A 22,867-nucleotide genomic window follows, 5' to 3' on the forward strand; every position below is an offset into this window, starting at 1 on the left:
CGAATTGACAGTGACAGTTAAGACACTAGTGACACACAACATCAAGAAAAACTCAAAGTCAAAAACGAATGACAGCTTGTAGTAATCAACCGTTATATTCTTAATCTATGGATTACATGTTCGTGTATCAATTTCGCAAACAGTGGCGCTTGAAAAATTTTCAATGAATTCTAGATAGTATATACTTATTGTGATTAATTTAAAAATACTCTGTAGTTGCCTTATCTGTGGTAAGAAAGAAATGTTTTTATTCAAGTAAACTTACATTTAAGCATTATTAGTAATTTTTTTATTACCGCCCGTTTGGAACGCAATTTCAGCCAAGAAGAACGGACATGAAACTCAGCTGTTGCTTTTTTCAAAAAGTTTAACAATATAAATAGTGAATTTGTGCGAATACAAACTAGTAAGGGATATCAGATTATAAATTTTAAAATATATAGTATATAATTAAAACAAATAAATGATTTTTTTTCTTTCTAGGTAAATAAATCGGTTGCAATGACCACACTTATGTCTGGAATTATTAAAACAACAATATTGATTTTGATTTTCTTGTTTTCTTATATATAAGAACCATAAACATATGTTATTAAATCATAAACATATACATATATGTATATGTTATAATTTGTGTGCTGTAAGTAATACAAATAAATTATTCATCTATCTAAACATTATACTTGTTTGAATAAATTCATATCTCGGCAGCTAAGACACGCAAGTTACATGCTAAGTTCCGGGTCATAAATATTTGTGGTAAACATTTTTTATAACAAATTTTTGGTTCGTCCCCGCCTCATCGACAAAACAAGCAATGTTAAACATCTGAAGAATTTTGAGTTTTATTTGATAATTGGCATTTATGATAAACACGTTTCACTATTTTTTTTTATAATGGACGATAATGGAATGGCAACCCCATCTGTTATAATGGTATACGCAAATATCATTTATGTCTGCGACTGAAGGACTTGTATCCATGGTCATGAATAAATTTAAAAAAAAAAATAATGGTATACGCTGGCGGAGCACCAATGAGAGATGATAAGTAAGAATATAAAGGCAGAAAGAGAGGAATTAATAGACATCAATAATTTACAGACTTATTCTCGTTCGATCACATTTCTTTATATCGGTCTCAGCTCAAGTGGCTTTCCATTCGTAAACGCAGAAACGTTAGAACTCTTTGTACCCTCTACAGTCTTCTTCGAAACCCCCAGTCTCCTAACTACTTAAGGAGTAAATTTCAGTATCTTTTTGAAACTCACGATCGTAACCTTCGTTTCAATAATACTCTCCAACTATCTATCCCCTCTCATCGTACTGGTTGCGCTTTAAACTCTTTTCTCCTACATTCTTCACGACTCTGGAACGCGCTTCCTGATGATATTAAGTGTTAATACTTTTTGGTTGGTTCCAAATTTTAAATGCGGTGTGACACCTATTGCGTGTTGCCTAGCAATTGTTGACTGTCGTTTATTACGAAAATAGAAAATTAGTAGGTGATTTAAATATTATTTTATTTAAACATCAAGTGATATTGTGTGTTCATTTATATATATATATATATATATATATATATATATATATATATATACGAGGTCTGTCCGGAAAGTTCGTATAAAAGTGTTCTGGAATGCGAGAAAGAGGAGTGGGGAGGCCAGGTAAGCGCAGGACCCCTTCCTTATGTCCCTAACAATGCTTCAGTTCTGGTCTGACCGCCGTGCGGTGCGAACTGGCTTGTCACGCCATCTGTGAAGTTACCTCTTAACGAAACCCCGTCGGCATGGAGCCCGCTTCCGTTGAAGAGCAGCGCGTCGTAATCAAGTTTCTCTCGAAACTCGGCAAGAATGGCCGTGAAATTTTTGCCGATCTCAGAACAGTTTATGGGGATGATGCTGTGAAGGAACCAACCGTCCACAAGTGGCTAAAAAGATTCAGAGAGGGCCGAGAAAGAGTTCGATGTTCGGGGGATTGTCCATCAAGAATTCGTCCCTCCAGGCCAGACAGTTGATGGAAAATTCTACGTCGATGTGCTCAGACGCCTCAAAGCTCGTGTGGCACGAGTTCGTCCAGAATTGGCGCGAGAGGGGCGTTGGATTCTTCACCACGACAATGCCCCTGCCCACACCTCTCTTGTTGTCCGTGAGTTTTTGAGTAAAAATTCCATTACGGTGACCGAACACCCCCTATTCGCCGGATTTGGCCCCGTGTGACTTCTTCTTGTTCCCAAAAACCAAATTGGTACTTCGGGGGCGGCATTTGGGGGACATAAATGAGATAAAAAAAGCTACGACGGGGCAGCTGAGAAACCTACAACCAGAGGACTTTCAAGGAGCCTTCTCACAGTGGAAACGGCGTTGGCACAAGTGCATTATGTCACAGGGGGAGTACTTTGAAGGGGATAAAATTGATTTACCTGAATAATTGTAAAATAAAATTTTTAAAAAACTTTTATACGTACTTTCCGGACAAACCTCGTATATATATATATATATACACGGAACGATCTTGGCGCAAATTTTTTTCATTTGAAGTTCGTTTCTTAGAATTTCGTGGACCACGGTTTTGCCCAAATTAAGCTCTTCAGCCACCTGTCTGACCGTTAAACGACGGTCCCCATTAACACAAGTTCGAATTCTTTCCACGTTTTCGTCGGAATGTGAAGTGGAAGGACGTCCTGAACGTGGGTCATCTTGAACGCTTTCTCGGCCCTCTCTGAATCTTTTTAGCCACTTGTGGACGGTTGGTTCCTTCACAGCATCATCCCCATAAACTGTTCTGAGATCGGCAAAAATTTCACGGCCATTCTTGCCGAGTTTCGAGAGAAACTTGATTACGACGCGCTGCTCTTCAACGGAAGCGGGCTCCATGCCGACGGGGTTTCGTTAAGAGGTAACTTCACAGATGGCGTGACAAGCCAGTTCGCACCGCACGGCGGTCAGACCAGAACTGAAGCATTGTTAGGGACATAAGGAAGGGGTCCTGCGCTTACCTGGCCTCCCCACTCCTCTTTCTCGCATTCCAGAACACTTTTATACGAACTTTCCGGACAGACCTCGTATATATATATTGTGTTATTTGTTTGAACCTTATAAACTGTATAAGTGAAATCTACTGACAATTCTGCTAATTCTTACTACCAATCTTTGAAGAGTTCCCTTACTGTTCAAGGAACAAGGTTCAAGGTACGAATTTCTTTAAGTTTAAGAGAGTACCGACTGAACAGTCTTTCAAAAAAAAACGTTTACGCTTACTTTTTTACTTTATCCGAGCAGTAAGTGCTTTATATTATTCTTAATTTCGTGTATAATATAGTATATGTCATATATGTGTAAGTATATTTGTTATTCATATATATTTATTTGTTTATATATGTAATTTTAGTATGTATGTATATCAACAATTACTAGTACCGCATTCGAGTATTCTGACACTTCCCTACGGTTGACTGGGAGAGAATGCTTTTAGCATTAAGTCCGCCGTGTACATATATTTGTACTAATGAATAAATAAAATAAATAAATAATTTGTAAATATACCACTATTAAAAATCAGCACACTGTCTTGTCATGAGCGTTCATCTGTCAATTTTTAAAAACAATTGAACATTTTTAAATATCGAATCAAACTGTGTCCTACATAAGTTAGCTATTAAAAATCGAACCAAATGTAATAGTAGTTAAAATCATATGTTTCCAATACACCAAAAATAATTGCCTACAGCTTATTAACTAATTAAGCGACGCAGCGTAAATTAGAGGCGCCGGGGTCGCATACCGAAACGATTTCAACCGCAGGTCGCGGGTTCCATGTCAAACAACGCGGAAACGGTTGCCTACACTGAACTGTCAAATATTTATCTCCTAGTTGGGTTCCGTGGGGTGATAAAGGACCTGTATTTATATTTTTACATATTCTTTTAATGGATGATAACGGAATGACAACCTCGCCTGCGCGGGAAAGAAGGGATTGTTAGTAATGGGGATTATTAGCCCTGTCAGGTCGACCTTCTCGTGGTTCCCCCTGGAAACCATTGTGATTGATTTATTGTTAGATTCGTCGTGGTGGGCTAACTGACCTGCTTCATCCTCACCTATCATCCTTCACTGGTGCCCCGCCGGTGTATACCGATAGCGCAAACAGGGTCACCATTCCATTATCATCCATTAAAAAAAAATCTCACCTGCGCTAACGGTATACACTGGCAGGGCACCAGTGAGGGATGACCGGTGAGAATGAAAAGGCAGATCAGTTAGCCCATCGTGAATACACCTGGGATTCAGCAGGATGGTTTCCAGGGAGGACCACGTGGAGGTTGGACCTGAAAGATATTGCTAGCAACGGGACTGGTAGTTCGCATTACGAACAATCCCTTCCCCCTATCTTTACACAAACTAAACTTTCATCTCAACCATCTGGACAAGTGGCGGTCTTCCACCGTGCGTTTTTCAAGGCACTTTCTTCCACGCACAACCATTCTTTGGAATCAATTTCCAGCAGCAGTATTTCCGAACCAATACGACAACATAACCTTCAAGAAAAGAGTATATTCCTTTTTTAAAGGCCGGCAGCACACCTGCAATGCCGCTGGTGTTGTGGGTGATCATGGGCGGCGGTAGTCACTTACCATCAGGTGAGCCGCATGCTTGTTTGCCCCCTGTGTTGTAAAAAAAATCTTTACATATTAAACTTTTAATATTTTTATTAAGTAAATGTAAAACTGTAAGTATTATATATTTAGGGCTTTTTTTATACCACAAAGGTGGCAAACAAGCATACAGCCCGTCTGATTGTAAACGGTCACTGTAGCCTATGGACGCCTGTAACACTAGGTATGTCACGTGCGCGTTGCTGACCCTGAAGAAACCTTAATATACCCTTTTTGAAGAACCCCATACTGTAGCCTCTAGAAAAAATCTCGGCAGGAGTGAAGGTTTTTTTTTAAAGGGTGATAATGGAATGGTAACCCCGCCTGCGCTAACAGGATACGCTAGCGGAGCACCAGTGAAGGGTGATAGATGAGAATGAAAACAGGCCAGTTAGCCCATCATGATGAATTCATCAGGAATTAACCATGATAGTTTCCAGGGGGAACCGCGAGGAGGTCGATCTGGTTGGGTATATTGTTAGCAATAGGATTCTCAATCTCCATTACTAACAACCCCTTTCCCCCCGGTGTGAAGGTATTGTTAATAATTGTGATAAGTGGCTTCATTTTATATCCTGTTACATCGTCCTCCACGATACCTACGTAGACGTTTCGTAGACAGATTAGTTTGGAAAATCAAGCAAACTTTCTACTCTGAAATAAAACGGTAGTTTAGTTTCAATCATCATAAATATGGAATCAACACGAATCCTAACTATTAGAATAAGAAATATATATACCTACCTGTTATCAAGTATTTTGAGTTGTGTTTTATTTTTAATGGGTGATAATGGAATGACAACCCCACCCGTGCTATAGGTATACACCGGCGGGGCACCAGTGAAGGATGATAGGTGAGGATGATGAAGCTCACTGCCCTAGTGAGCCCATCATGACGAATTCAATAAGAATTGTTCACGATGGTTTCCAGGGGGAACCACGTGGAGGTCGACCTAATAGAGCAAATTGCTAACAATGGGGCTGTCAAACTCCATTGTTAACAATCCCTTTCTCCTCAGTATTATAAGTTGATTTAAATGTATGCTTCATTGGCTGTCCTTAAATAAATAATAATAAATATATGTCCATGGTACTGCTCATGTCTATAGGCGACGGTTACCGCTTTCCATCCGTGTGGGCCGTTAGTCTTTGCTATTCTAAGTTGGATAGAAAAAAAAAACAAAGGACTACAGAATTATTTTTTCTTTAGCTTTTTTCAATCGACTACAAAAAGGTGGAGATTCTCAATTCGATTGTATTTTTTTTCATGTCTCTTACCAAATTACTTCGTCAGTAGTAAACCGATTTGGAAAATTCATTTTTTTATCTGAAAGAACACACGATTACTTACATATCGGTCCCATAGAATTTTTATCGGTCAAATAGTTTAGTTTTTTAAACAAAATAACTGGTATTGCCATAATTGTAAGTTAACATATATCCACTTAATTAACCGTAAAAAATAGGCTAATCAAGAACTTTTTCCTTTTAGGAGTCCCTTGAAATAATGTGCAAAACCGCATACAAGTTCACCGTAATCCTAACATGGCAGTTTATTCATAACGCAGAGCATCAATCAACTATGAAAAAAAAGTAGAGAAAAAAAAACTAGCGCCATAAAGGAACGCGCTAATTATGACAAAATATGTCGGTTGAATGAAAGGGCGCGCGGTTTTGCGTTATTTATTGTTTTTGTTATAAGAAACATTTGTTACAGTTTTAAAATCTTGCTTTTGCTAATATATTGTGAAATGGCAATTTTTCATGGTTGGTTTCGCTTATTTAGACTTTTAATAATATTTTTCTACGAAGCGCATCAATTATATGAGTTAACATCTACATTTCGTAAAATAGCAAATTACTTTAATTTCGTCAGAGTTCACGATTAAACTAACTTTTTCGTTATGACGAGATGTCTACTAGATACAAAGTGATTGCAAAGTTATATAATTATTATATTTTTTTATAATACCTAAATATTGTTATGTTAGCCATTCTAAAATGGCGAACATGCTAACGGCCAGTTAGAGGAAAGAGTTAACTATCGCTTATAAATATGGACAGCATCGTGGGTCACCCACCCACCTCTACGTGTCATTTCTAAGGACCATGGTGTTATGTTTCCATACTTAGTAATTACACAAAAAGAATAATCATAATTTAAGGTTTTACAAAAAAACATCGACTTTAATTATGGTAAATCCAGTTAATTTGATTTAAAAACTAAACTACTCAACTAATTTTAATAAAATTTTAATGGAACTAACCTGAGAGTATATCCTTTCAAAAAAAAAAAAAAAAACTATAAATCGGTTTATGAGTAACGTAATTAGGTAACAAAAATAATTAAAAAAAAAACATATGCAGAAGCTTCAAGTTGCTCAACGAGCTATGGAAAGAGCTATGCGCGGAGTTTTTTTGTGTGATAGATTCCCAAGTGAGAATCTGCAAAGGGACCAAAGTAACCGAAATAGCCTGAAGAACAAGCAAGCTGAAGAGGCAAAGGGCTGGCCACATAGATCGAAGAATCGACAGCCGATGGAGAAGAAAGGTTCTCAAGTAACGACTCCATAGAGGCAAATACAGTATAGGATGAATCCCCACTAGATAGAGCGACAACCTCGAATGCAGTGCAAAGAGCCAACGGATGCAAGTAGCTTGGGTGGAAGTGTTCTTTGTGGTATTCTAATGCTTAAGTGAACAGTTTATGGCTGATATGATGATGATGATGATGAAACATAAAACAATACAATCAAATTAAGAACTTTTTTTTTTGAAGTCGTTTGAGAATCGTTACGTTGCCACATAATAAAAAATTGTGCACCCCAAAAAAACCGAGTTCAATTGTGACAAAACCAGTTATTTCCTTCTAAAATCTAAACTACTGAATTGATTCTGATAAAATGTCTATGGGATGAATCTGTAAGTATATAATTTCAAATAAAAAATAAATTGGTATAAAAGGCACGGAGTTATGAGGTAACAAAAATAAAAAATAAAAAAAACAACCGAATTGAGAATTACCTTCTTTTTGAAATCAGTTGAAAATATAATCATTTAAAAAGTCCACCAAATCAGTTGATCATTATACTGTTACCCGAATAAATCAATTAAACAGTCGCGACTTACAATAAATCCGTCCATGCCAACTCGTGTTCTATTTCAACCACATGACGCGTCCAATTAAACAAACTAACTAAATAATTATCACAATTAATGAACGCGCACATATCTCACGGGGATCCTTAAATAAATTCCAATTTGATGTACAAAGAGGCGCGCGCGCATCCGTTCTCGATCCAGACACACCCACCGACTCCCATTGGCTCCACTCTAATTATAACACAGATGAGATTCCAAATAGCTATTTGCAACGTTTAACGCTGCACGACAAGAAATAAACTTTATAAACAACACTATAAAGTTGAAAATCGTAGTTGATGCTTTTAAATACGGTGAACAAAAGTGTCATCCGAAAAGACGCCCATTAGCCGAAGCTTTCCATCTTCATTCTGTTCAGACACATCTTAAGAAACAAGTGCATGAAATTTGACGGCATTCTGAACCTTAATACTGTAGAGATAGGGACAGAAACTCGGGTACAAATCATGATGTTCCACAGAAGAGGCAGTTAACATTCTCGGCGCAGTCATTTCAGCGATCCAATTTGACAAAAACGGATCGTTAAAGCTTCGAATTGGATTAAATTATTGCGTGTCAGTTAATACTCCCTCTCCTACCTGATTTTGGATGTGACGTGAAGAGAAATCTGTTGTTCATAGTGTCCTTTGACTCGATATAACGCGGACGATTAAAAAAAATTAAAAAAAAAAATTAAAATGAGTACGCACGAAACAGAATCGTCGATGGATGTCGACGATAAAGAGGAAGATACGAAAATCGAAAGAACAGAAACGAAATTGACTTTTTCCATTGACAACCTCCTTGCAGGTAAATTTGAGAAATACGGTCAGGCAAAGGAAAAAACTAATACGGATAGTGAAAAAGTAAATCCTTCGACGAGCAGTGTCAATTTGGATTGTTTCGCAAGTTTTAAAGAAAGTGATGTGAATTGTGCTTCTGATGATGATGATGGAGCGAGCACAGTGAGTTCGGAGCCTGTTGATGTGGAAAATTCAACAATAGAAGATCTCCACGAGTTTGCCGATGGGAAATCGGACTATCAACAATCAGGTAATGATAAAGCTTTCAAAGAAATTTACATTAAAAATTATACCTATAAATCAGAATACCAGAATTAAACAGAAGGAGATTTTGTACAAGAGTCGTTTACTTGGACAGCTCTGTCCCATTCGTGTTTCTACCGTGAAGCAGTTATGTTTGCATGGCTGTTTCGGTTTGAAGGGTGGGCTATGACAGTGAATTTACAGGGTATAGAGGAATAACGCCTGACGTAGGTGTAATCAGGAATAGTAATGCTTAGGAAGTATGATGGGCAAAACAGTATACCCTGTTATGTCCATGGTACTGTTCATGTCTATAGGTGACGGTTACCGCTTTCCGTCAGGTGCGCCGTTAGCTTGTTTGCCATTCTAAGTTGCATAAAAAAAATCAGAATACTAGGCGACTTTTAGCAAGTGTGTTTTCTATCCAGTTTCGGTAACAAATCTTGTCTCGAGTCTGAAAAGTTGAAGTCCCCGAAAAGCGTTTTGTAAAACGCTTCCTTCTATATTTAGGGGATATGGACTTTTCTGTGGGCTTAAAGTTGAAGTCACAGTTAAAAGAGCTCACCAAAGTTGGACTGGGGTCAAGTGAAAACACGCGGCTAAATAAAATAATATATAAGTGAGAGGAATTAGACATTCTTGGCTTATTCTTAGGTAATACATAGATTTAGAAGCCGAGAATAAGTTTCTTATTTATTTATTTACTCTTTATTATATATATATATATATATATATATATATATATATATATATATATATATATATATATATATAGCGATATATTAGCGATAAGATAACCTTGGTGAGAAGAAAAGAATAAGACAGTAGCTATTTGGCGCAAGAAATATAACTATCTAATAAAAAAACGCTCGTGTTAAAAAATCATATGAATACCATACGTACACCTAAGTAAATAAATAAATAATATTACAATATATATTATAAATGTATTATGTATTTTATATATTTACTTATGTAATAGGTATATATTATTATAAGTACTTAGGTAATTAGGTTAATTATTATAAAAAACCTTCTAAAAGGTATTATTTGTTATGTAATAATTTGTTTTACCAATAGAAGTTATTGCTACCATATTTTTTTCATATCACTTTAATTTTGTGGCGATTGGCTGAAGCTGTAATTTTTATTTGCCCAGCAAATTCGTGACGCGCAGACGCACAATTCCGAGTTATAAATTCAAGTAGGTAATATTTTAATTCTAGTTAGATACTAGAATTAAAATATTACCTACTTGAATTTAATTGTAATTTTAGACACAGTACAATTAAAATAAATACACATAATGTTAACAGAGATTTTAAAAAATAATTGTTCGGTTTCTTGCGGTCTCTTCTCGACAGATAGACTTTCCGAGCCCTGCATTTATAAAAAAAAATGTCAAAAAAACAAATCTATTTGAATAAAAATGATTTGAATTTGAATTAAATATTTTTTTTTTTATTTTTTTTTAAATTTAAACACATCTCGGTGTTCATAAGTAATTATCAATCTTAATTTTGTTAAGTAACCAGTCACTGTATTTTTTTAAGCAAAATCTCTCCATTGGTATATGTATCTAATATTATTTCCCAAGAAAAGAGGCGTGGTCCCTTAAAAAAGGTGCGATATGTGCTCTCAAACATGTCCTTGCTTACAGCTGAACGCACGACTCCTAATCATGGGGTGAGCACCAGATAATTGGTGGGTATAGCCCACCCGGCCTCTCTTTAAATATGCCTATGAATCTATTTTGTTACTTTTTTGATAAATTTATTATATGTGGGGGGAAAGGATTGTTAATAAAGGGGATATAACAGCTCCATTGCTAGCAATATACCTTATCAGGTCGACCTCTACGCGTTTCCCCCTGGAAATCATCGTGGTGGACTCATATCGAATTCATCACGATGGACTAACTGACCTACATTTTCATTCTCACCTATCATCCCTCACTGGTGTCCCGCCAGGTGCAGCGCAGGCGGGATTACCATTCCATTGTCATCCATTAAAAAAATATTATATACATTCTTATATATAAAATTCTCGTGTCACGGTGTTTGTTACCAAACTCCTCCGGAACGGCTTTACCGATTTTTATGAAATTTTGTGTGCATATTAGGTAGGTCTGAGAATCGGCCAACATCTATTTTTTATACCCCACAATGATAAGGGTGACCCACCCCAAAATATTTTTTTTTATTTTTTTGACAATTTTTTTTTATTTTTACTTTATTATAATTTAGCATTGAAAAATACATACAACTTTAAATTTTCACCGTTTTACGATCAACCCCTGTATTTTAATCGCGATTTTTATATTTCGCAATAAGTGGTAAAACAACGTTTACGGGATCAGCTAGTATATATATGTAATTATTTATATTTATAATAAGTTTACTATTGTAATCTTTTGGAGGAAACAATAAAGAGTATCTATCTATCTATCTATATTTTTTATCGATAATGAATGTTAGGTTTGACGTGACAAATTGACATGACAAAAGTGACATTCAGACATTCCCTATGACGCTGGCATAGTGTTGGTAATGACTAGAATTGTTTTTATACAACTTAGAATGGCAAACAAGCTGACGGCCCACCTGATGGAAAGTGGTAACCGTCGCCTATAGACATGAGCAGTACCATGGACATAACAGAGTATACTGTTTCGCCCATGATACCCTCCATGCGTTGCCATTCCTGAGGACTCAGTTGTTATTCCTCTGTAGCCTGTAAGTTCACTGCCATATCTCACCCTTCAAACCGAAACACAGCCATGCAAACACAACTGCTTCACGGTAGAAACACGAATGGGACGAAGGAGCCCAAGCAAACGACTTTTGTACAAAGTTTCCCTCTGGTGTAGTGTAAGATTACGTTAATTTTGTATCTAATATGAACTGCCATTTTGTCAGTGATTCTTTTGCCTAGTTAGTTACTATTTATGTTGAATGTATTAAAAAAAAAATCAATTAATAATTGTAAATTACGTTATAAATATTATATTTTCGTATTTAATAATTTTTATACACATTTTTTTTTATAAAATATTATCAATTTATTTTCATAATAATTAATTATTTTACAAAATAATTATTAGTCATTCAACGACTCGGTGGTAGTCCTAATCAATGAATATAAAAATGGCGATACCCTTTTGGAAAGGGCAGTCGTGTTCGGAACGTGTAAGAGAAGGGAACTGTAAAATATAATACTATCAAGACAAGCAGAGTGTTATTTTATGTCGATTACTTTAAAAATAGTAACAGAATAAGTATTTTATAAATAAAATAATTAAGGTTATGTTCAACCATGTTATGTTTGAACATACAACCAAAAAAAAAGTCGACTACCAATGTGGCAAAACCAGTTACAGTGAACGCTCATAAGTGACTTATTTGAACTAATTTCAATAAATAAAAATATTATTGGGAAAAGTTGCTTATAGGGAAAAAAGGAGTATAAAAATATTTTACCGTCTGGAAAATATTTTTCCTTATTTCTTTTACTAACTAAGCTGAGTAGAATAAATAAAATATAAAGAATGTTGCTTATAGAGAGGTTGCTTATATAGAGCGTTTACTGTATTTCCTTAAAAAAACTAAACTACTTAAACGATTTTAATAAAACTTCTATGGGTATCTATAAGTATATCCGTTTAGAAAAAAATGGTTTACAACACAAGAGTTATGAGGTAACAAATATTTAAAAGAAAAGAATAGGAAACCTCCATTTTTTTTAAGTCCGTTAAAAATTAAATAACAGCAGTAAGAAATTTGATATTTGTTCATTAAAAATTATAAAAAGCAAATGGCGTTCGCGCCTTCGCGGGCTATTTCCCTTTGCGGTTCTCTCATGCTTATAGATTCATTAGAAAAGGAATGATTTTTTACCCATTAGGGTAAAGATGGAATGGTAACCCCGCCTGCGCTAACGGTATACGCTGGCGGGGCACCACTGAGGGATGTTTGGTGAGGACGATAAGGTAGGTCAGTTAGCCCATCGTGATGAATACACCTGGAATTTCGCACGATGGTTTCTAGGGGGGAGCACGTGGAGGTCGACCTGAAACCCTTTCAGCTATTATATTGCTAGCAATGGGACTAGTAGTCCACATCTCTACACATAATATCTCACTCGAATAAACAACTTCAAGGTATTGTAGACTTGGGCATTTGATATTAATTTCTGCTTGATACCACCACGCGTTCTCAAGAAGAGCTTTGGTAGACGGACAGACAGACGGTAAACAAAATGATCCTATAAGGGTTGTGTTGTTTCTTTTGAGATACGGGACCCTAAAAATCTACATATGGTAGATAGATAGATAAATCTTTATTGTTTCCTCCATAAGATTACAATAGTAAACTTATTATAAATACAATACCAGAGGGAGACTTTGTACAAAAGTCGATTGCTTGTGTACCTCTGTCCCGTTCGTGTTTCAACCGTGAAGCAGTTGTGTTTGCATGGCTCTGTTTCGGTTTGAAGGGTGGGATATGGCGTGAATTTACTGCGTACAGAGGAATAACACCTGAGTCCTCAGGAATGGCAACACATGGTGGGTATCATGGGCGAAACAGTGTACTCTGTTATGTCCATGGTACTGCTCATGTCTATAGACGACGGTTACCACTTTCCATCAGGTGGGCCGTCAGCTTGTTTGCCATTCTAAGCTGTATAAAAAAAAACAAACAATTACAAGAAATAATCACAATGAGAAAACAATGGTAATTATATTGAATGAAAAAATAAAAATATAACTACACAATTTATCCAAATTATTTAAATTCGAATCATCGTTATTTAAATAGACTTGTTTACAAACACTTTTAACCCTTAAAAGCCTGATTTTTTTAATCAAATTAAAAAATATATAAGTGTATCCTTTACTGTGTTTACTAATGGGGAAAAATAGTAAAAAAAATTCAAGACAATATTTTTATATATTTATTTTGAAAAAAAAAAATCATTTGGTAACATGTAAACAGCCAAATATTAAAATAAAATCGATTGTAGGCGCCCAATGCGATTTATAACCGCGGTATCAAATTTGAAATCTCAGGTATTTAAGGGTTAAATTGTAATTTTTCTTTTACTTTTCTTTTACTGCAGAGTTCGGAAAGTTATCTGTTGAGAAGAGCCCGCAAGGACTCGACAGTTGCTCTTTTAAATCTCTGTTAACATTATATGTATTTATTTAAACGTACTATATCAAAAATTGCGAGTACATAGTCGTTAAAAGCCCCTACATGATCGACTAACACCATGCACATATCGTCACAGTCGTAGAATACTGACGAATCTTTATACGTAATATTCGTCAGATCCGTCAGTATTCTACGACTATGACGATTTGTCATTCAAGTAATCGTTTAGTGTTTAATAGGTATTGTTCAATAAGTGTTTTAATAACTTAAATTTAAGTAATTTAAACTTATTAGAAGGTTTATTATTTCATGACCAATCACATTCGGCTGTGCAATGCGTTCTTAAACTTTATCAGATCTCCGCCCACCTCACATGAAAAAATCCACACGCCTTGCTCTATAATGCACACACGACACACGCATATTACTTTACTTATTATTAAAGTCTATGGTCAAATTGAGAATAGATTAATATCGTTTGTCTGTTAATATTATTTGTCTATAGTCTCACTGAATGTCAAACATAACCATAATACGAGTAAATTATAGTTTTACGAAATGTTTCTTTTTGATGGGTGAAAATGGTATGGTAACCCCGCCTGCACAAATGGGATACGCTGGCGGAGCACCAGTGAAGGGTGATAGATGAGGATGAAAACAGGCCAGTTAGCCCATCATGATGAATTCATCAGGAATTAACCATGATAGTTTCCAGAAGGAGAACCGCGAGGAGCTCGACCTGGTTGGGTATATTGCTAGCAATGGCATTCTCAGTCTCCATTACTAACAATCCCCCTTTTACTGAATGTTAAGCATAACCATAATAAATTCATTACTATATATGTTATGGTCAAATTTCAACAACGCGGTGACCACTAGTCCTATAAAAACTTTATTATTGCCTAATTTTCTTTTTATTATTATTAATAGCTGATATAGATTTTTTAGATGTTTAACTATTCCGTAAATAAGTGAATTATGTTCCACAACGAAAAAAAAACCTATTTAAATTCTGGCAAAATGAGCTATTTTAATTTAAAAACTAAACTACCGAGCGAATTTTGATAAAATTTAAAAAAAATCCGAATATATCCTTTAAAATAAATAAAGAATTTACCAATTCGGTAATTTTTTAAGGAGTTATAGGGTAACAAAAATGATAAAATACAACCAAAATATCCTTCCTTTTAAGTCGGTTGAAAATACAACTGAGTTAAGCATATAGATATATACCTATCTAAACTTCAACCTTTTGAAGTAGTTCTAAAATCATTAATCATCCATTAAATGTCCACTGCTGAACATAGGCTTCTCCCTTAGACGTTTTTTTTCAACGGGTGTAAATGGCATGGTAACACCGCCTGCTCTATCGGTATACAGTGGCGGAGTACCTTCTTCTTTTCATTTAAGAGTTTCCTCTTGTCGGTGCAACTAATTCATGCATCTTCCTCCAGCCAGCTCTATCCCAGGCCATATCCTTTATCTCCCTATACGACATGACGCCTAGTGTTTCCTTTATCTGTCCCATGTAGTTAATCCTCGGTCTTCCTCTTCCTCTTTTGCCCTCTATCTTTCCTTCTACTATGCTCTTAAAAAAATCGTCATGTCGTATAAGGTGGCCCAGCATTTTGCCTCTTCTATTCTCTATTATTTCAACCAATGTTCTCTTCTCGTTCACTCTTTTTAGTACTTTCTCGTTCGTTAGTTTTTCTGTCCGGCGGAGTACCTACCAGTAATAAAATTTATCTTATCTTATTTTCGCATATGGGGTCAGCTAAGCCGTTGCACGTCGACCCATATGGATCTTTTGTGCTTCCCCCTGCCTTATACCATCATTTCATTGATCCTATGTGTTACTCTAACGATATCCCGCGGTTTAAGATATCCTGTAGTCCCCTGGCTCTGGATAAGCCGTTCCCAGTAGACTCATACGCATACTTGCCATACGCATACTTGTGCAACTGCGACATCAAGTGTTCCATGGATTCCAATTTCTCCCCGCACAGTCTGCACAGTGTGTCCGAAGATAGACCCATCTTGTGTAGTATATGCCTTATTGGCATATGTCCAGTTAGGGCACCCATAATGAGTCTTGCCTGTTATCTGCCACCGCTGTAGATGAGTTTATCCCATCCCTCGACATTGTCATTTAAGAACTTTTTAGAATGTCTAAGGCCCTTCAAAGTCCTAGTAATAAAATTTACTATTATTATTTAGTACTAAAATTTAAGTCCAGATGATTTAAGGATTTTTTTTTATACAACTTAGAATGGCAAACAAGCTGACGGCCTAACTGATGGAAAGTGGAACCGTCGCCTATAGACATGAGCAGTACCATGGACATAACAGAATATACTGTTTCGCCCATAATACCCCCCATGTGTTGCCATTCCTAAGGACTCAGGTGTTATTCCTCTGTACCCAGTAAATTCACGCCATATTCCACCCTTTAAACCGAAACACAGCCATGCAAACACAACTGCTTTACGATTGAAACACGAATGGGACAGAGGTACCCAAGCAATCGACTTTTGTACAAAGTCTCCCTCTGGTATCAGACATGTCTTTGCATAGCTGAAAGCTTAGCTCGTATCCATTAAACAATTCTGGGATGGGCATGAGCCACCATGCCTCCGTTTAAATAAGCCTATGCTGGACAGCTGTGTAAAATGTATCTAAATAAAACGAAATTAAAAATTTTAAGTAACACCCATGCTGATGACCTTGAAACGCCGGTACAGATCTTTATAAACTGTAGCTAAAAACCGTCTTAATCACATTAGCTTTCAAACAGAAAACCTTATCATAATCGGTCCATTCGTTTAGGTGCTACGATGTCACAGACATATCAAACAGATACGTCAAACTTATAGTACCCCTCATTTTACAACGGAGATTTTTTTATATGGATGATAATGGAATTGTAACCCCGCCCGCGCTATCGGTATACACCTGCGGGGCACCAGTGAGGGATGATAGGTGAGGATGAGGTAGGTCAGTTAGCCCATCGTGACGAATTCAACAAGAATTGCTCACGATGGTTTCCAGGGAGTACCACGTGCAGGTGGACCTAGTAAGGCATATTGCTAGCAATGGGGATGTCGAACTCCATTGCTAGCCACGATCGATCGGCGCTACAATCGATCGATTATTCGATTCTTAACCGAATGTCCACACACCTCGCGGATATGAAGCGATTACATTATTATTAAGTTGGAGGGCAGTTAGTGAACTCGTCCTTGCACTCGGCTTGAGATCACGTACCGTCGCGAATCAAGAGCATATAACCGAACAGTGAACTAGGAGATTTTCATATTAAAGATCAAATATTGTATATTTAAAGATATTTGTGTAAGACTACCAATCAAGAATCTATAATAGCATCCAGTCAAAGGTGGGAAGCAGTGCGGCGCATGAGATTCCTTCAAGTAAGTGCACGTATTTTCTTAAATATTGTAATCGCTTCATCCTCATTATCAGAAATAAGGACAAACGTATTTCCACCGCTTAACGGTGTCCCTACAATACATTTATTACATTACGAAATAGTTTTTCTGCTCTTAGTCTGTTTATTTACAGTGGAACCATGTGGAGGTGGAGAAATAATAAAAATATCATTCACTGTGAAATACAACAAATCTATGCTAAAATATAAAAAAAAAAATCTGTTATAAATCTTCATTATGTTGCCAAAATCGCAAAATTGCAACTTATTCCATCAAACATCGCCAATAAGTCGCTATAATGAGCAATTGAAAAGAAAAATGCGATAGTGCGAATAATATTTATTACCTGTCAACCATTAAACGTAACGTCTCCAAACATTCTCTGTTCCAAACTCAAATTAGCCGTTTAAATTGCTTTCCTGACGTCCGGCGCATATATAAAGCGCCATATACACGCGCCAGAGGTGAGCACTGATGTCTCATTTTCTAAATTTGTTACGAAAAGATAAATCTTGCTGCCGTTTTGAGTCTCGTTAGCTAAATCTCTCTCCCCCGTAATCATTCACTGGTTCGGAGAAAAAAAAAAAACTTTAGAACATGAAAAGAACTGTCTCTTGACTAAAATTTAGTTACTGGTTTGAGCTCATTAAAAAGCTGTAAAATTCTATTACGAGAGAACGGATGGGAGTGTATCCGAACAAAACACATTTATTTTTCAGCTTCGAAATTTGAATCGTTTGAGTTTATACTCTATATTTAAAGTGATTAGGGCGTTAATATATAGATTGGCAGTAATTTAAAAGAAAATTATTTTTGTTTTTTTTTCTACACAATGGCGGGCAACAAAGACATTGCATGCTGACAAGTGACGATAAATTGACATTAATTGCTTTACCACTGTCAAAGTGGTTTGTGAGCTTGTTTTTTGTACAGAAGGAGTTTATTCCAGTCGCTGTGGTCGCTAATTAATTTATTCGCAACATTATTAAGGTTGTCTTGATATATTGTTAATTGATTTTAGTTTCACAGACACCGTCTTTTTTTAATTAAAAAATAAATAATAACTAATTGAAAATTGCTAATCAATCAATAAATATTATGATTATTACACTAAAAAAAATGTTTACGACTGTAATCCTCAATGAGGTAGTCAGTGGGACTCATTGTCTGTTGCCATTATTATTATTATTTCAGCCGTTAATTGTCCACTGCTGGACATAAGCCTTCCCCTAAGGGAAGTTTTGCCAGTAGTTGCCACGCTTGGTAGGAAGGTTGGCAACCGCAGTTAGGCTATGGAGAGGTTTTAAGAAGGACGTTGTTGTCCATCCCTCGACTGTTAAATTCCCTTAGTCGCCGCTTACGACACCCATGGAAAAGGAAAGGGTGGCCCATTCTATGCCGGAACTACACGGCTTGTATATAAAAAGTTTATGCAAATTAAATCAGCTTTTTAAGCTTGATTGAGTAACAAATATCTAAAAATCTAAAAAAGTATTACTGATACCAATATTTTATCTATTACAGTATTAAGTACGTACAAATTATGATGTATACTAAACTTACTATATGTATATGATATGATATGCTATATAAAAGAAACCATTAGTTTATTGTGAAATGAAAATAGCTACAAAACTGTCATAACTCAGACGGCGACGAAATATTTTTTATGGCAGCTCTAAAACGTTTTCAAAACACTAAAACTTGACACTCGCACTCATTATAACATTATAACTGAAATACAACCCGTTCCAACACCGGTGTATCCTTGGTGAGCATCTTTAATGGTCCCGGAATATATAATAAATTGCTCGAACATTAATTCCGTCCAACAAACATAATAATTCATTCGTAAAAACTAAAATCAGAGAAGTTTCAACTTTATTACCTTTGTCGGATCGTTTCTACGAGTTTAAAAAAAAATAAAAGTCATTACTTTCGCGGGCTCATTAGAGCGCTCGCGGGTTGTTAAACGGCGCTGGCGTCGCATGATATCCAAGATGGCGGGGTGTCGGTAGTCGAATGACACGTTGATATATTGCCACTAATTACTCACACGGAGAGGTGTTTATTGAAAATAGCTGTTAGGTGACGACGTATCGTGTCCGCTTCAATTTTGTACGGCGCTAAAGTTCGCCAAGAATGGTTTCCGCGTCGGCCAATTGTTTCATTCAAATGTGCGATAGTCTAAGACGGTAGTCAATTGTGATAATTCTGGACTATTAAAAATTTTAATCGTCTTAATGTAAAACAGTAAAAAATGTGGCCATCGCTACTACTGTGGATACAGGAACATTTATTTATTTTGCTAGAAACTACAATATAAAATTTTTGTCAGTTATTGTATTGATGTATATATGTATGTATTCGAATAGTATTCTGGAAGTCTGGAATTTAAATTATTAAATTTTAATTTATTTAATGACAAAATTGCAAAGAAATATTCCAGGCTCATTTACTAAAAAGTTCAAATTGTAATTAATTTTTATAAAGTTAAACTTTCGGATTATTTACACATATTTAAATACATTCTCGAGATTAATGGCGATGAAAACTTTTTGCAGGTAAATAATATCAAAATACAAGTACCTGCTTCTTTATTGTCGACGCTTCGACGTGGATTGTACCACGTCGTGATCACGACATTTTTCATGGCGTAAAGTCCAGATAGTAAATTTAATTATTCAAATTGTAACTAGTAGAATCGAAATTTATGATATCCGAACATAATGTTTATATAGTAATATAAAGTAATGAGAGAAATAACTTTATTATAGTTTATGTAGCTGTGGGCATCATTTCAAACAATTCCTTGGACCACAATCCGTTATTCAAACGGACGCCTGTAGAAGTTTTAAAAACATTTTTTTTTTTATTTTCCTCTTACTATCCAGGTCCATGTTCCTCTAGAGGCAAGCGAGCACGCACGGCATTCAGCGCGCAGCAAATCAAGAGTTTAGAGGCTGAATTTGAGAAGAATAGATACCTATCTGTGGCGGCTCGAGGGCGGCTGGCCAGACAACTGCGACTCACCGAGACACAGGTATCAACGTCAAATAACAATTAAAGATTGTGTCCCACAAAAATCCATGGGAGGTATCATGGGTCAAACAATATACTCCCATATGTCCATAGTACTGCTCATGTCTATAGGCGACGATTACTACTTCTCATCAGCTTGTTTGCCATTCTAAGTTCCATAAAAAAATTAGTCTTCAATTGTGACAAAACCAGTTATTTTGATTTAAAAACTAAACTATTGAACAGATTTTAATAAAATTTCTATGCTACCAGTCTGTAAGGGTTTACAGGTAAAAAAGATTTTTCCAAATCGGTTTACAACAAATGGAGTTATGAAGTAAATAACATAAAATAATACAGCCGAATCGAAAAACTCCTTCCGTTAAAGTCGGCCGGAAAAAAACATATTTTGGAGTTCCTATAGATATAATGATATATATTTTCGTTAAACTAACTTAGAATGGCAATAAAGGCGACGGTCCTCTTGATGGTAAGCAGTTACCGTCTTATATAAACGTAAATAGCACCATGAACCACACTCTCAGTATCCTCTGTGACACCCATGATACCCTCACACGCTGTCATTCTTGAGAACTATGGTCTTACGTGCTCTTTATCCTGTAATTTTATATATTCCGTATTTTTTATAATCACATTAATCGAATTTTTATTAAACTAATTTTCTTTATATACAGATTAAAATATGGTTCCAAAATCGCCGAACAAAATGGAAACGGAAATACACCAACGATGTAGAACTTCTCGCACAACAGTATTATAGCAGTTTAGGAATTGTCGCACCACGACCTATGTTTGTCGGGGATAGATTGTGGATATTCAACTATCCTAACAGAGTGCCGCCCACTCAGCAACATCAATGGATGAAATCGCTTAACAATATAGCGAATTTGAATACACACAATCAAATTGTCGAAAGAAACATATTTAGGCCGATACCGAAACCGGAAGTGTCTCCATTTTTAATCCCACCATCGACAAGTTATCCGAGCGAAAGAGTTTTCATGAACAACTTGAATTTGGCGGGAAACGTAAACGTCAAAATTCCCGCGCAAAATAGACTAGTGCCAAGGGAGGTTTACAGTAATATGGCAACTGCACAGAAGACAATGGACGTATATAAAAATAACATTTTAAGCCACAGCAGTCCACCCCAGGAGCCGAATGTAGATCATTTAAGAAGACTGGAAGAAAATTTTAGTATATAGTTTTATTACGACTTCGTTAATTCACCTCTAACTACTAGCCTGTTTCAACAAAATCTAATGAAAAGTTATAACGGTATAAGAGTTTTGTTAAAATTATCAGAAAAAAATACTCAATCTAGATCTAAATAGAATCAGAGACATTAAATATATTATCTTATTATATTTATTTCGTTAAGTTCTAATGAAACAAACTACTTTTAAATACTAGCCAAAGAAAATATAATTTCCTATAAAGATTGACTAGCTACCTATATTTAATTCAATATATATGTACTTAAGATTTAAGTAGGACGGTATTGAATATATTTGTTTTGTCTTGTAATTAAAAAAAAAAAAAATAATAGATATAAATAAATAATTGTATTATACTGTTTTTTATTGACCTTTTTTACGTCGCATTAGCATACATACATACATATCTGTCACGCCTGTCTCCCATTAGGGTAGGCAGAAACAATGGAATGCCAAATGCTTCGATTGTTTCAAACAAACCTCTTTCGCTTCTTCCACATTCATTCATTAGCAATAATAACAAAATTCACTGTATTCATAAAATTGAACTATTTTCCCTAAAGCCCCCATATTCAGTCATTATAATTCTTAAATTATTTATTTATTTACTCTTTATTGCACCTCATAAAGAATAACACAAAAACTATGGGGGAAAAGGGATTGTTAGTAATGGAAACTGAGAATCCTATTGCTAGCAATATACCCAACCAGGTCGACCTCCTCGCGGTTCCCCCTGGAAACTATCATGGTTAATTCCTGATGAATTCATCATGATGGGCTAACTGGCCTGTTTTCATTCTCATCTATCACCCTTCACTGGTGCTCCGCCAGCGTATCCCGTTAGCGCAGGCGGGGTTACCACACCATTTTCACCCATAAAAAAAAAAAAAACTATATTACAGTTATGAAGTACAAAAGCGGTCTTATCGCTAAAGCAAGCTCTTCCAGACGACCTTTGGGTAGAGGAGGAAAAAAGAACTATATTTAATAACTAATCTGTACCATGTACTAATCTGTACCAAATAAATATAAGTAAATAATAAAAAATACATAACAGTATATCCAATAAAAAAAACTTTTTTAAAAGGGACGGGAAAGGAAAGGGTAGTAGGCCACCCCTACAATGCCACGACCACACGGTCATTTATTTATAACTTTATAAATGTAA

The 22,867-nt window shown here is 35.8% G+C and overlaps 1 protein-coding gene across 1 annotated transcript; it reads left to right on the top strand.

Annotated features, from left to right (window-relative positions):
* Positions 1–8,129: 8,129 nt before the first annotated feature.
* Positions 8,130–21,799, top strand: LOC113515391 (homeobox protein MSH-B). The gene is made up of 3 exons (XM_026899579.3): positions 8,130–8,848; positions 20,335–20,483; positions 21,157–21,799. The coding sequence occupies exons 1-3, from the start codon at positions 8,494–8,496 to the stop codon at positions 21,685–21,687; spliced, it is 1,035 nt and encodes a 344-aa protein (XP_026755380.1). The 5' UTR covers positions 8,130–8,493; the 3' UTR covers positions 21,688–21,799.
* Positions 21,800–22,867: the final 1,068 nt, after the last annotated feature.

Source organism: Galleria mellonella, unplaced genomic scaffold, assembly GCF_026898425.1.
Source record: "Galleria mellonella isolate WM207_F2 unplaced genomic scaffold, CSIRO_AGI_GalMel_v1 utg424, whole genome shotgun sequence".
Classification (NCBI taxonomy): Eukaryota; Metazoa; Arthropoda; class Insecta; order Lepidoptera; family Pyralidae; genus Galleria; species Galleria mellonella.